The 16,279-nt window shown below is 37.7% G+C and overlaps 1 protein-coding gene across 1 annotated transcript; it reads left to right on the top strand.

The window, feature by feature from the left end:
- The first annotated feature begins 501 nt into the window (after window positions 1-501).
- On the top strand, window positions 502-6,177 carry LOC139950941 (alkaline phosphatase, tissue-nonspecific isozyme-like). Its single transcript, XM_071949776.1, has 6 exons — window positions 502-592; window positions 1,910-2,008; window positions 3,023-3,163; window positions 4,287-4,487; window positions 5,687-5,748; window positions 6,016-6,177. The coding sequence occupies exons 1-6, from the start codon at window positions 502-504 to the stop codon at window positions 6,175-6,177; spliced, it is 756 nt and encodes a 251-aa protein (XP_071805877.1).
- Window positions 6,178-16,279: the final 10,102 nt, after the last annotated feature.

The raw sequence follows: 16,279 nt of genomic DNA, 5'->3' as shown, positions 1-16,279 counted from the left end.
CACACACAAACATACACACATGGACGTGGCATGATTGCTAGCAGTAATACGTCATTCTCAATCGCGCTTGTGATTGGCCAATGTTTAGAATGACATGCCCAGATCATGCACGCCCTTTTATCGGAATTCCGATAAAGCTGTTACAGACCCATCAAGGCTGTTGTTTGAGCCACGTGTGCGAGGTTGAAAGTAGAAAGACACGACCGTACTCACGACTTCGCTCACAGTTCTCACTGTACAATGTACTGTACATACAATGTACTGTATACATGTACATTGTTCGTGTATGCACAGCGTGCAGACTGCCGAATCGCGCCGGGCCGGGGCACACTACGCCAACAGCCTTGAGTCAAGGCTAGGTGTCCGTCTATTTAAGAAGCAGATTCTTAGAATACCCTTCCTGCTAGTCATTGCTGCATGCCGACCACCAACTTCATGGTACGGTCATTTTTATACTAATTCTTCATGAATCTATGCCAGGTTATAATGGGTGGGGGAAGGATGGAAATGTTACCGAGAGAAGCTGCCGACCCAGAGTATCCTAGAGACTCTTCTAAAGCTGGATCTAGAAATGATGGACGAAATCTCATTGGTTTGTAAACCTGATAAAACTTAAACCCAATTATTGATGACTATTGCACCATTTTGCTTTAACAGCTTCTGATCCCATCCAGATTCCATAGAAACCGAGCTACTGAAATCAAAAATGCTGAATTGATAATGGTGAATCAATAATTTGATCGATAATAATTAGTCGATATTGGTGAGTCGATATTTGTAAACCAATAACGACTACTCGATGTTGGTGAATCGAGAATGGTGATTCGATAATATTTGTGAATCAATAACGGTGAACCGATAGTCGTAAAAATATAACTGTGTATCAGAAATGGAGAATCGATAATGGGAAAAGATAATGTTGAAACGACCATGGTAAATCAATATTGGTAAGTCGATAATGGTGAATCGATAACTGTCCATGAGCCACAAGGCGCTGACATTACCATAGAGACAGCATGGTGCGTAGTTATAGAAGATAGGAGGAATGTACTTGAATATAAAGTGGTAATGAATCTGAAATAAAAGATTCGTATTTACAAATCCAAAATTATGTATGATGTATACTTTACATATAATTTAGTACTAGTAGTTACGTTTTACTCCTATCTAGGAGCTTTGTCAATTATATGTTTAGTAACATCGTACATATTTTTGGATTTGTAAAAACGAATCTTTTTTTTCATGATCATCAACAATCCAGACGAACTTATTTATATGCAGTGGACACTATTGGTTATTACTCAAAATAATTGTTAGCATACCTTACTTGGTAAAGAGTAATGGGGAGAGGTTGATAGTATACAACATTGTGAGAAACGGCTCCCTATGAAGTAACGTAGTTTTCGACAAAGAAGTAGTTTTCCACGAATTTGATTTCGAGACCTCATAATTAGATTTTGAAGGCCCCAAATTAAGCATCTGAAAGCACACAATTTCGTGTGACAAGGGTGTTTTTTTCTCTCATTATTATCTCGCAACTTCGCCGACAAATTGAGCTCAAATTTTCATAGGTTTGTTATTTTATGCATAATGTTGATATACACCAAGTGAGAAGACTGGTCTTTGACAATTACCAATATAGTCCAGTGTCTTTAATGGTAATGAATCTATTCATCTTATAATTATTCTTGTCTGTTTATGTTCTTTTAAAATGTTGTGTTCTTGTAGAAGCATCTCTCATCAAAATAGTTTCACTTGATCAAACCTTGACTTTATAGATGTTTGTTATAGTTCCACAGCATTTAATTTTCTTTCGGTCACATGATGCTCTTGCTATATACTGCGAATTGAAACAATCAAGCAAGGATTTGTTTCACTAGTTGTTTTACAATATTATGTTTTGTTTAAGACGAATGGCAAGCAGGTAAAGACAAGACAAACAGCAAGTACGTGTGGAATTTGGAACAATTTAAAGACGTCAATCCACTTGAAACTGACAACCTTTTAGGTGAGTTGTTGTTTTATGTACCAATTTGAACAAGTACGAACAATCGTCTGTCGTTCGGAACATGATTGTGCCTACAACCTTTATGCGCCGCATAAATCTTGGGCTAAATGTTCATGTTAATAGGTCTAGGATGTTGGTTTGGTAGAGGGTTTCATTTTGGTATCGAAGGTTGTGTCACTTATTTGGCTTGGGCTTTAGGCTAGGTGCCGTTGATCTCGAATTCAAGCACACAACTTCGTGTGACAAGGGTATTTTTTCTTTCATTATTATCTCGCAAGTTCGACGACCAATTGAGCTCAAATTTTAACAGGGGCGGAGTGTTTTGGCGACCATGACCAGAAACAAGTTGCTGACGTCAAATTCACTGACCGAAGAAAAAAATGCAGAGAGCTACGCGAAAATGGGTCGGTAACCAGAAAAAGTTCATGACGTAGGTACATCTCTTGAAAATTTATGCTCTCAAAATATATTGCCGTCATTTTATTACCGAGGAATGGAACTTAGTCTTTGTAATTTTATCAACATTATTGAATTGTTATGCTTCAAAGTATTTCATTTTTAAAAGAATTTCAGTACGTTTTCCGTTAGTTTTTAGAGTTCGCCATCTTAAAACCAAGCCTAATCGAGCCAACAAGTCGGTTACGGTTTGGTCGGAACAGCGGTTCAACCGAACACGCTCGACCAATAGCCAAAGCTCAAATATGTTTCTGGTTAGGGTCGCCAAAACGCGCTCCAGGTTTGTAATATTTTATGCATATGTTGAGATATACCAAGTGACGACTGGTCTTTGACAGTTACCAAAGGTCCCCAGTGTCTTTAACACGTTTTATATTCAAGCAAACCAAAATTATTGGTTGTACAGCGTTACATTACTTTGTTTGCACTCAGTTTTTATTATTATTATATCACAATAATATTACGTGTCCGTCTTAAGTTTGTATTTTATAATTAACCAGGACGATTTAATATAGAAACTTTTATTTGACAGTGGTATTAACTTTGCTTACCTTTCAGGTTTGTTTGAGCCCAGTCACATGCAATTTGAAGGTAACCGAATGAATGACGTAGGGGGTGAGCCCTCATTGTCTGAGATGGTAGAAAAGGCCATCGAGATACTTCAGAAGGACAAAGACGGGTTCTTCCTTATGGTTGAGGGTAAGTTATTATTACAACATACAGGTTTCTGGTTTTTGTAGAGTGTTGGTTAATTGGTTTCATGAGCCCTAGCCTTGTCCAAGCCTCTATACGCAAGCACCGACCCGCTCTGAATTCACGAACTGCATATATACTATACCGCACGGTACATAACAGTACTTGATACCGAGTCTAGTTGCAGCCTCGTTGTATGAGGTACAACAACCTCGAAAAACCATGCTTCGACCCCACGGTATTAAGTAATGTTATATACCGTGCAGTATAGTAACTATGCAGTTCTTGAATTCATAGTAGCGAGCCGGTGCTTGCGTAAAATACCTCGGACAAGACTACAGGAGCCCTTTGTGTCATTGCTGCTGTTTCACAAGAGGTTATCGTTATAGGCCCTACCTCTTTTTTTTGAGGCTTAGAAAATCATTGACAATCTGAAACCTCGTTATATGGAGTATTTACATTGTCCGGCATCTTTGATGCCATTGTCCAGTCACAGATTGTATGTATTTTCATTGTTGATAACAAGACCACGCAGGTTGGCATGGACGGCCAAATAATATAGCAAACATGTAACCAACCTACTAGATTTTGTCACCAAAGTAGACTTTTCTGCAAACTTGTAATTTGGTTGTAAACAAACATTTTTAAAAACTAGGGCCATCGTTTGTTATCTATGTATTCCTAGTTTTCGAATCTTGGTTGACAAAAACTCCGTCTATGATGTTGCTTTATCACGGTGTGGCCATCTTGATTTTACTCCATTCAAACTCATTGTAACAAAACTGAGGCTGGACAAAATAATAGTCTGGTGCCATGTTTGCGCAATGAATGTTAGCATTCATTACTGTTATGGAAACTGGGAACATGACCGAGATGGTGACAGCGTGATTATAAACCTTTATCACGGTGTGGCCATCTTGACTTTATACTTCATTGTAACCAAACTGAGGCTGGTGCCATGTTTGCGCAATGAATGTTAGCATTCATTACTATTATGGAAACAGGGAACATGACCAAGATGGTGACAGCGTGAACATTCTTCACGAACAAGACACACTACCAGATTTTTCATAAAATGTCAATAATTCAAACACAAATAAATCATACTATCTTGAATTGATACACCAAGGTGGCCGAATTGACCATGCGCATCATGACGGGTTAGCCTACCACGCCCTGCATGATACCATTGCAATGGATAAGGCTGTAGCCAAGGCGATGTCAATGACCAATGAAATGGAGACTTTATTTATTGTAATTGCCGACCATAGCCATGTACTCTCTATAGGAGGAGCAGCTGATCGTGGTAGTCCAATACTCGGCAGAGGAGGTAAGTTTCATCCACAATTATAACTTTAAAGGCAGTGGACACTATGACTTCTAACAAGCTCAAGCTCAATGAAAATAAAACTGATACATCGATTGACCCTACTGATTCTGTCAGCAACTTATAAATAAAATTTGATTCTCATAATATGACAATGATCAAGCAAGTTTCCAGCCACTGCCAATCAATAAATTTTCAATTAAGTAACTTAAGGAGAATCAAACGGTACCTGGATAAGGATACTCTCCATCATGTTGTCAGAGCTTTAGTCCTCTCTCGTATTGACTATGGCAATCTCCTTTTATTTGGTGCAACGTCATATGAATTGGACAGATTTCAAAGACTACAAACTAGTGCAGCTCGTTTAGTATGTTCCACACCCTTGAGAGAACATATTATTACCCCATCACTTAGGGAATATCACTGGCTACCAATTAGAGAACGAACCCATTTTAAGATTGCTCTTCTCGTTTTTATGCTTTAACAAAACTACACCTCATTATAACCACTTTTACTGTCCCATTACACTCCTCCACGATTTCTTCGATCAATCGCTTTAATGTTCCCCGAGCAAACAAAGTTTTAGGTCAGAAGGCTTTCAGTGTGGCTGGGCCCATGATTTGGAACAATCTCCCAACTGCCATTAGGGAATCTAATACTCTGTCTGCTTTTCGTAAAGTCCTTAAGACTCACCTTTTTCCAAGTTAATTTCTTTCTAGTGCGCTATGATCTTGATGGAATAGCGCCTTATAAATATTAATTGTTATGTTATGTTATTGTTATTGGTAATTACTCAAAATAATTATTAGCATAAAACCTTACTTAATACTGGTAACAAATAATGGAGAGCTGTTGATAGTGTAAAAAATTGTGAGAAACGGCTCCCTCTGAAGTAACGTAGTTTTCGAGAAGTAATTTTTCACGAATTTGATTTCGAGACCTGAGACTTAGAGTTTCATGTATCGAAATCAAGCATCTAAAAGCACACAACTTCGTGTGACAAGGGTGTTTTTCTTTCATTATTATCTCGCAACTTCGACGTTTGATATTTTTTTTGTCTCTGACAATTACCAATAGTGCCAGTGTCTTTGAACAATTAAAAGCTATATCTTTCAAAATCTCATTTGTATGCAAAATAGTATACAATTAATTTAAAGAGAGACTGTTTCTTTACAACAAAATGGTTTTGCATAAATGTCAAGGTCTGATGAATGACGGTTTGCCATTTACAACACTCTCATATGCAAACGGCCCTGAAGGAATGGTTCGAGACGGAATCTGACGGATACCAACACAGGTAAAGCTCCAATTGATTACTTTGAGTATTGGTTTATACCACTCAGGTACACCACTCAGTAAAATTAAATCCGAGTATATACAGACTTTTTGAAATATTTTAAATCTTAAACATATAACTTTGCAAAGTTACAGGGAAGTTATTGCAAACACGATTTTGCCAAGGGAAAGTGCCCCTTTGCCAACTATTTTACTTGTGTTGTGATAAACATTGTTTTATTATTTGTTTGTGCAGAGGCTGCCGATTTTCACCATCCAGCGCTTGTCCCAATTGATTCAGAGACTCATGGTGGAGAAGACGTCACTATTTACGCCAATGGACCAATGTCGCATCTTTTTCACGGGGTACATGAACAGCACTACAATGCCCACGTGGTCAGATATGCTTCCGGGTTAAACTGCCACAATGGGGCGCCCTCTACTGGACCAAATTCCATTTTGGCTTTACTGTTGTTTTCTTTCGTACGGAAGTTTATAGATTGAAAAAGAAATTCAATGAATGTATTTTGTCCAGTTTATAGCAAAGACAGCCAATATTATAGTTTAATCGTGTTTGCAAACAGTAAAACAAACAACCACAAACATGACATCTGTTAACCTTTTTTTACAGCCGCTTAAATCAGACCGACTTTTTCCAGTAATATCACTTTTGAATCATACAGATAAAAAAAAAAAAAAGAACGCCAGGCCTAAATGAGAAACTGACTGGATACATTTTAGTTTAATGTTTGATGAAAACAAATCACAAAAACAAATTACTTGGACATTTATGAACCTGCGATCTTTATATTAACGTAGCCCTGGTGTTTCCTTGCCTCGTCCATATACTTGTTCGCCGTGGTAGCCAGAGACCAGTGACCCGCTCTGTGAAAATGAGTAAAATTTCGCGCAATGCATTAGCGTGCAATGGACGGTTTCATTATGTGGAAGGGGTCGTTGTGGAGAGGTTTTTATTTTGTAACAATGTTTTTTGTTCTACTTCTTTAGGATCTATATTTTCATTGTCAATATTCAGATAACTTAATTTTAGTCACGAAGCTATAAAAAAAAAACATGATTTTGTTAAGTAAACGTACTTTTGTTTCATTTGTGCCCCTTTTATTTCTACAAAGCTCGAAGTATCGCTGATTTGTATTCCTCGCAGAGTAGTCGTTCGGTACCCCCACGTACATTATGGTATCATCGGAAACCTTTGACACTCGCCTTTCCGAATATTAGAGGAGATTAAAGCCATGGTTAAAACTAAGGCTGCAAAATTGTTAGACCAACAGAGGGCGTTATTTATAATACTCGGATGTTATTGTGGACTTAGTGTGTGTGTTCGACCCCCCCCCCCCCAGTTTGTAAATATTATTTCAAATGTGACGTCAAGATCACATGGGGCTCCCCAGGGTGATCAACCATTTCCCTCCAATAGACCGTGTAAGTCTCACGATGATAAGGTCACCACTGAGCTTCCGGGCACCACAGAGCCATCAGCTGGGGAGATTAACGTGCGTGCAATTGTAGTGTGATTTTGTTTCTGTCTGATCACTTTTTATCAATCCCCAGAACATATTTATCGAATGATTACATTTACAGTTACCAATCACTAAAATCTGTAAACTTAAACAAATTAAAAGGAAGAAGTAATGCGCCACCATCCGGCTCGAAGTGCCCGATTGGTAAGTAAAGTGAATGTGTTGACTACACTAGCACACCGAAGTTAGTTTTGTTTAAATAAACATAACATTTTCATCTTATTCGAGCAAAAATATTCACCTAATTGTTTCTATAACACATCATTGCCCCCTTGGCTCGAAACTCCCACGGTAGTTTCGCTTTTTATCATTGAACAGACATTGATTAAATTTTAAATTAAATTGTTACATCAAACGAGGTCAAATAAAAAGAAAATACACTATCAATATTAATGTATTTTGTCAGAACAGGCTAATTTGCAAGCACATAAAGCAACATTAGGTCAGTTGTGTATTGCTTAGGTCTACATTACACGAACGTTTTACTACTCAAGTCAAGCTTTTTCTTTCAACAAACTGAGGATTTTTATTTGAAGACACCTTTTCTGGGGTACGTTACAACAAACCATAAGTTAATGGCTAAATTCTGTTGTTTTGAAGCATTTTCTAATGCCTTTCAAAATTCAACAAATAATTGTATTAAAGCATAAAAACCTTACTTGGTAATGAGCAATGGATAGATGTTAATAGTATAAAACAAATTGTGAGTGAGTAACGGCTCTCTCTGAAGAAAACTAGTTTTTGAGAAGAAGTACTTTCTGGAATTGTTGAGGTCTCAAATTCAAGGCATCTGAAAGCACACAACTTGTGCGACAAGGGGTGTCTTCCCATTATTCTCTCGCAACTTCGACGACCAATTGAGCTCAAATTAATGTTCACGGGTTTGTTAATTTAAGAATATGTTGAGATACACCAAGTGGAAAGACGTGACTAGTGCTTGAAAGTTACCTAATGTGTCCTGCCTTTGCCCTTAAAGGGTAATTTTAAACTGATTTTCAATCGTATCCTTTGTTTTCTCGGAGTCTACTACCAATGAAACGTACAAAAATAAAATGCTTTTTGGGAAACAAGAATGTTAAATGGAGCAACAACAAAAATCAAATGAACACACTGCGAACAAAATGTATTTGCTATTTTACAACTTTTGGATGAGATTGAAGTCATTTTGATTGTTTAACACGTAACGCAGGATTCCGCTTTGGGCCGGTGTTTTTAATGGAAATCTGTCCCCGGAGATTCTGTCCCCATTTTGGGCAGGTGTGTCAGGAGATTATGTTCTCCCAAAATTGTTACAAACTACTTGTGATAGCGCCCTCTGTTGATTCACCCTCACTCAGCCCATGTTAGTTTCCAAAACAGGGGAAAGAATCTCCGGCAGCATTGATTTCACTGAGACGCCGGCAACCCATCCGGGCGCCTAGTCCTGGAGAATTGCGCGTGGCCCTTGTAGTGGCAGGAAATTTTGTCCCTTGGAGATAGTTTCCTCCTCTTGTCGTTTCTTCTGAAAGCACCCTTGTTCAGTACCCTCTTTTGGTTCAATCTGCTTCAGACCGTTTGATATCAGAATCTCCGAGGAAATATCATTAGCACTCCTGCTCTTCGTTAACCGCGGCCCATACCAGCCTGGGGAAGGCAGGAGAGCCAGGTCACTTCGTTCGCTTGCAGTTTTTCGGAAGCAAAAATAAAACAACATGTTCGGTCGCCAGTCAAATAAGACGAGTTGTGTTCCTCCGACAACGGGGCCTACAATCCCGGCCGAAATGCTTGGGTCACCCATTCTTACATTAAATAAAACTTTTCCCTGTCCACTTCCCACTGACAATAAACATTTTCTCCCCTGCCCCTGCTATCTCCAAAGAGATATGGCCGGGATTGTAGTCTGGGTTACAACACCGCACACTGTACGTTTGTAGTAAATAAAGCAAAAGAGGGCGCTTTGTAATTCTCGTCCCCTGGTTTCCAAGAAAACGGTGTTCGCGAGCACACACACAACCAACGTTCGGATCTGTATACACCTCACTTTGTACATTTTCGATAAATTTGTACATTAGAGGGCGCTTTGTAAATGTATTCCCAATTAAATAACACCACAGAGCCACAGCGCCCTCTACGTATATTGTCTTACAGTTTTCCGTCTACATAGGGATTAGACTGGGCCCCTGTCTGTTATCCGCAAGGATAAAGACAGGTCCCGGCCGCTCGATCCAGCGATTCAATTGGATACATGCCCCTACAGTACATGCAGCACTGCCGCCTGTCTTCAAGTATCTCTATGTGAAATGAGGGAGGTCAAAGGTGAAACTACACGCCGGTTTTGGTGCCGGTCTCTGGCGTTATTCACGAGCCTCGAAGAATGACGTCAGACGTTCGGGCTACATAAGGATTAGCTTCCCTTGGTCGACCCCGCGGTGCTCACTCGGGTGAGCCCCTGACAAGAGCTAATCGAACGATCAAACTCGCCCTCTCGTGGTGACGGCATGCACCTCGAGTCGCCCCAAGTTGACCCACTCCACAAGCAGGGCACTGGGGGCTGACCCGGGTGAACCCTGGAATGACATTAAAACTATTCGAACGTACCGGGGGCAGACCGGGGTCGACCAAGGGAAGCTAAACGAACGCACCCATAAATTGCAGACGACCCTGTCTTTATCCGCAAGGATTAAGACAGGTACCTGCTGTTCAGATCCAGTGATTCCTTTGATACAATGATATCATTGAATAAACCAACATCAAGTCGAGCGCCATGTGGAAGCTCGAGCCTGCCCAGTGATGTTTCTCCAGATGTTCCGATCCAGCATGCAGGAGCGTGTGTGGTGTCTGTATAATATTAGCCTTGCTCAAGGCAGTCGAATTATTCACTCCGAAAAAAAAACCACCGCTGTATAAAAACCCACCCATATTCACTGTGCGTAACATCGCACGACACGATGCCCCGTACACTATCCGCATGGGGAGGCCGTCAGGCCGACAGCCTTGTAGGGTTTGTGTTGAAGCCACTGACCTCATTACTATAATAAGCGAAGAGTTCCCACGGTCAGCTCATTACCATAATGCCCGCGAAAGACGAGACATGTTTACATCACACACCACAACCACGGACGCATGATAGGGTCCAAAGGTCGTGATAAGGGAAGTGCGTGATTGGACGTCAAAATGAATAATTCATTTGCCTCACATCCTGTGTTGTCTGATAGGTCTGACGAAAGATATACATATTCATGGGCTGCATACTAGCGTATCCGAAAGCCCCTCCATTTTTTCCCACTTGTGGAAATTTTTCAATACAACACATTAAACCCGGAAGTTACATACCCGACAAGGCTGTCGGCCTGACGGCCTCCGCATGCGGTTAGTGGTACGAGTGCGGATGACTTATGTGCATAATGAATTAAGATTTTTCACATTTTTTAAGAGTAAAGCTTATGTTCTAAGCTTCAATTTGATATATGATTTAATTCTCTTGATTTTATGGTTTAGGAGATTGGGCTTTAAGAAAAAACGTGTACAAATGCTATGGGGTTTTAGGTAATAATAATAATAATAATAATAATAATAATAATAATAATAATAATAATAATAATAATAATAATAATAGTAATAATAATAATAATAATAATAATAATAATAATAATAATAATAATAATAATAATAATAATAATAATAATAATAATAATAATAATAATAATAATAATAATAATAATAATAATAATAATAATAATAATAATAATAATAATAATAATAATAATAATAATAATAATAATAATAATAATAATAATAATAATAATAATAATAATAATAATAATAATAATAATAATAATAATAATAATAATAATAATAACAATAATGATAAAAATAATAAAAATCTCGATGAAAACAATACCTGTTCCGACGTAGGTCGGAACAGCTAATAATAAAAATCTCGACGAAAACAATACCTGTTCCGACGTAGGTCGGAACAGCTAATAATAAAAATCTCGACGAAAACAATACCTGTTCCGACGGTAGGTCGGAACAGCTAATAATAACTAGACATTAGGTGTTTGTGAACAAACACAAAGCTGTTCAGTGTTCTTTTGCTTTGATTATGTGTTAACATTACCAAGGAGTCTATAACTGAAAAAAAGTTTGATAAATACTGTACAGTGCCTTGAGTTACGGTGCCACTTCATCGGGTCACGGTAACCTAAGGCTAATCTCTAACGCCCAAGGAGTCTGTAACTGAAAAAAGTTAGAAAATCGGTTGTGTAGTTCTTGAGATATGGTGCCACTTCTGGTTGACCCGGAAGTAGAGGTCAACTTGGGGTCATGTATTTTCAAAGTTTATTTTTAATGCCTTAGGAGGATAAAACTGAACAAACAGGATTGAAAATCGGTTGTATAGTACTTGGCGTATGGTCCCATTTCCGGTTCACCCGGACGTAGAGGCCAACATGGGGTCACGAGTTTTCACAGTCAATATTAATGTCAAGGAGTCTGTAAGTGAAAACAAATTGAAAATCGGTTGAGTAGTTCTTGAAATATGGTCCCACTTCCGGTTGACCCGGAAGTAGAGGTCAAATTGAGGTCACGGTTTTCCAAATTTTTCTCCTATCCCCAAGGAGTCTTATCCCTACAAACAGTCGACATTCTTAAAGAAGAATGTCGTCTTCCTGTGATAATTTATCTCGGAATGTCGACATCCTAAAAGTAGGATGTCGTCTTCCTGTGATAATTTATCTCGGGATGTCGACATCCTAAAAGTAGGAGGTCGTCTTGCTGTGATAATTTATCTCGGGATGTCGACATCCTAAAAGTAGGATGTCGTCTTGCTGTGATAATTTATCTCGGTATGTCGACATCCTAAACGTCAGTTGTCATCTTCCTGTGATAATTTATCTCGGGAAGTCGACATTCTAAAAGAAGAATGTCGTCTTCCTGTGATAATTTATCTCGGAATGTCGATATCCCAAAAGTAGGATGTCGTCTTGCTGTGATAATTTATCTCGGTATGTCGACATCCTAAACGTCAGTTGTCATCTTCCTGTGATAATTTATCTCGGGAAGTCGACATTCTAAAAGAAGAATGTCGTCTTCCTGTGATAATTTATCTCGGAATGTCGATATCCCAAAAGTAGGATGTCGTCTTGCTGTGATAATTTATCTCGGGAAGTCGACACCCTAAAATTAGGATGTCGTCTTCCTGTGATATTTTATCTCGGGAAGTCGACATCCCGAAAGTAGGATTTCTTTTGTTGAAAGGATTTTACTTGTATACGTTTTGTTAACTAGTATAACATTTCCAACAATATTTATAATATTCATGGTCATAAACTACGTTAAACTAAAATAATGGACGAAACAAAATGTCCCTCGTAAAACTCCATAAGGTTTGGAACATAATGGTCCCGCAAGTTCAAATACGCGCGAGACTTGCTTAGTCTACACAGAAGGTAATAAATAATTTATTACAAGCAAATGCAATCGTACAATAATAGAAAACAAAAACTAAAAAACAATGCAAAACACATGTAGGGGATGGAGGGGCCCATAAAAAGCAAACCTTAACGAGTACGGACCCCCCCCTTTTTTTCTAACGAAGAAAGCAATGTAAGCAATTCTATTTAGTGGGTGTAATCTTATGTAGCGGCAAAACAATTCAAAATTACAGGAAGAAGAAACACAAAAACAGTTAGCGTAAAATAAAACTTAACCATATATTTAAATGAAACAGATAAACAAAATACCCAAAATAAATACTAGAGAAATTGGGCCCCACAACTCTTGCTGGGAAAAAAACCATGTCGAAATATACCATTGTTATCCATTAGATACGTTTTGTAGTCACTTTGGTTGGGGAGCGAGGAATCTAGCAAAAACACACGAAAATCCCATGGCTGGGACATCAGTTTATACACCAGACAAATCTATTATATGGATATTCTTTTGAATATTTTATTTTGTGCATATGGTCCGTGATTCATGGTCCGTTGAATATAAGTGGGCGGTTGTATCGACAGCAGACTTTTATCCTTTTGATCACCATCAGCCCCATGTATAATAAACTTCAACGGCTGACGATTGCACTTTTGGTATTGTCATTGTTAAACTCCGGTTCCATTGTGTGCTGTCTGTCACCCTCCACGCATAGATTTTCTTGTGGATAGTAGCTGTGTATGATTCATGGTTCGCTGAACAATGTGCCGATAAAAAACTGTTATCCTTTTGATCACCATCAGCCCCATGTATAATAAACTTCAACGGCTGACGATTGCACTTTTGGTCCATTGTGTGCTGTCTGTTACCCTCCACACATAGATTTTCTTGTGAATAGTAATAATAATAATAATAATAATAATAATAATAATAATAATAATAATACTGAAAATTTATATAGCGCCTATCCACGTAAACATGCTCCTGGGCGCTGAACAATTAAAAGAAAACATATTAAAATCCATACAATTAAAACACCCAATAGAAAATACAATAGTAGCTGTGTATGATTCATGGTTCGCTGAATAATGTGGCAATAACCAACTTTTTTCATTTTGAACTGAATGCTTGATTTATTATCTAGAGGTAAATGCTTGAGGCCAGTAAGAATATTGTGCACGTACACCATGTAGTTTTTGTTGGAAACCATTTGCTAACAGCCATTTATGTTACCCTTTGAAATAAAATCAGAAAATTTATAAGTTTGCTTGTTGCATAAAATTAAATTGAAGATGATGCCTGAATTGATTTATACAATCAGAGTTGGACTCTAGACTGACGTGTTGGACTCCTTGAACACTACAAGTGGTTCAATAGGTAGTGCAATTCCAATACTTATGCTGATGTTCTCATGATGTCAGCATCAACAGGAAGTTCCCACAACTTTGTCCCCTTGTACAATTAAATATGCAAATATGGGCCACGTGGTTAATTAATTACAATTTTTTATTTTTTTTTGGGTCGGTGGTTTGATGTTTGATCTAGTACGATTTGATTTCACCATCTCTTAACCACCAAACTCTGCGCTTATGATCACCATTTTCCGCTTACTGTGTTTTTCAAACATCATCGTGTCATGCATGCACACAGGTTATGTTTGGCTAACAATTGAGAAAAAGACCGATTTGGGACCGATTTGCTCAAACCCACCGGTCTCACCTAGCATCACTGAAAGGGGCTGATGAGCTTATTCAACTTATATCATTTATGAGGGTCACTACTGGTCTATAAAAAGAGAGACAGTTCAATTTGAATTTCTCAGAATAAAAGAGAATAACGGTAAACATTACTAATAGGTGCAGAGAAGATGTTGTATAGAAATTCCCTCGTGAATAAACCATTGAGCTACACCCAAACGCGTGCTCTGAACTATTTGACATAGCAGCTTGAGTCTGATGATTTCAAACTTAAGGGTTCGGATACTTTTTGTAGAAGGACACAAAACACAGTGTCCACTGAGTTACATTAAACTTAAACCGTTTAAAGATGGTGGAACGCTTCCCTTAATTGTTTACTTGCTAGGGTGCTTTTTTTTTTTTGAGTCAACCAATTGTTATCGCTTGGAACAATATTTTAAAATGTAAAACGTATTTACAATTAATGGTGTTTAAATATACCCATTCAATATTCAAAACCAAAACAATCAACTGATACGGCGTCAATGTTTTTTCGTTCAATGTATTTAAATCATTCTAGCGACACCTGCCTATTTCTAAAACTTAGTGTCATATAATATTAACTTCTTTTAAACTAAATGTATAATAGTTTATTCAGAAAAAAATGCTTCGTAGAAATATATGTATCAATTAATACTTTATTGATCTAAGGTTATTGCAAACACTAACAATGTTTTTGAACTACCTTTAACGTTATTCTTTAATTTTACTGTCAACGACACGTTTCTGTAGTAAGAGAGATCAAGATAAAATGCAATATTGTGTAACTAGCTCGTATTCTGAAAGTGAGGAAAATTATATTTTCCAAGTTCACACTAAGATGGTGTATTTTGTTAGTATACCTTTTTTATAGCAAGATTGGTTTCAATTTCATTTTGACGGTTAAAGCAATCGCTGTACCGAAATGTACATCCCCTCTTTGACATAATATTGTGACATCATCACATGTTTTATACAAAGGTGGTTCAAAATGAAACCCAATGTTTCATCTGCATTAAAAAGAAAGTGCTCTCTCATGTTAAAACGAACAAACGCAAAACTACGAGGAAGTATTAAATGTTTCACCATATCGAGACGTGTTCGGGAAAAGAAGACACAAAGGAAACGTCTTCCGGTAACTTTACAACGCTGTGTCCTTTCGATCACAAGTTATCATTAGTTTACTATAATAAGTATTGGTTATTAACTTTGATATCATCAGAAGATAATAGTTACCAGTTGTTTTGTGAATTATTTGTTCTTTGTTGCATCAACAGGGTACAGCTTTTTCCACCAATTTAACATGTTTCAATTAAAATTGCCGGCACAATCGGCAGCCACAATGAATTATTGGTCTAAGTCTGTATCAAGGAATCTGAAGTTACAGTTGTTTTTAAGTACTGTTTTATAAACTGTAAGCTTTTTGTTGCGTAGTTTCATTTTGCATTTTATGGAAAATGAAAGTTGTAGAGTCGTTTCAAGGACTCATCATTGCACCCTCGGACGGAATTACAGGCTGCAGAAATTTCAAACTTTCCCAAAAAACTCAAAAAAGAGATGAACGAATATTTATAGCACTGTTTACGTGACAAAAACACGTTGAAAGTTTTTGTCACAATACACGTTTGCAAAATCAAGTGTTCAAATGAAACGCCTTTTCCATACTTATTGTCCTGCAAATAAAAAAACAATTAATAATAAAGTAATTTTAATCGATTCATCTAAACACACGTTCGATTTTCCACGATTAACTCATTATTATTATATCTGTAAAAACTATATAGTTGCATATTAGTTTATTTAAATCGTTGTCTAAAACATTTAAACGTTTCCGTGTGTTTTTATGTTCGAT

This window comes from Asterias amurensis, chromosome 18 (genome assembly GCF_032118995.1).
Source record: "Asterias amurensis chromosome 18, ASM3211899v1".
Classification (NCBI taxonomy): domain Eukaryota; kingdom Metazoa; phylum Echinodermata; class Asteroidea; order Forcipulatida; family Asteriidae; genus Asterias; species Asterias amurensis.
The sequence above is the reverse complement of the archived record's forward strand: the minus strand, read 5'-3'. Positions and strand labels throughout refer to the sequence as shown.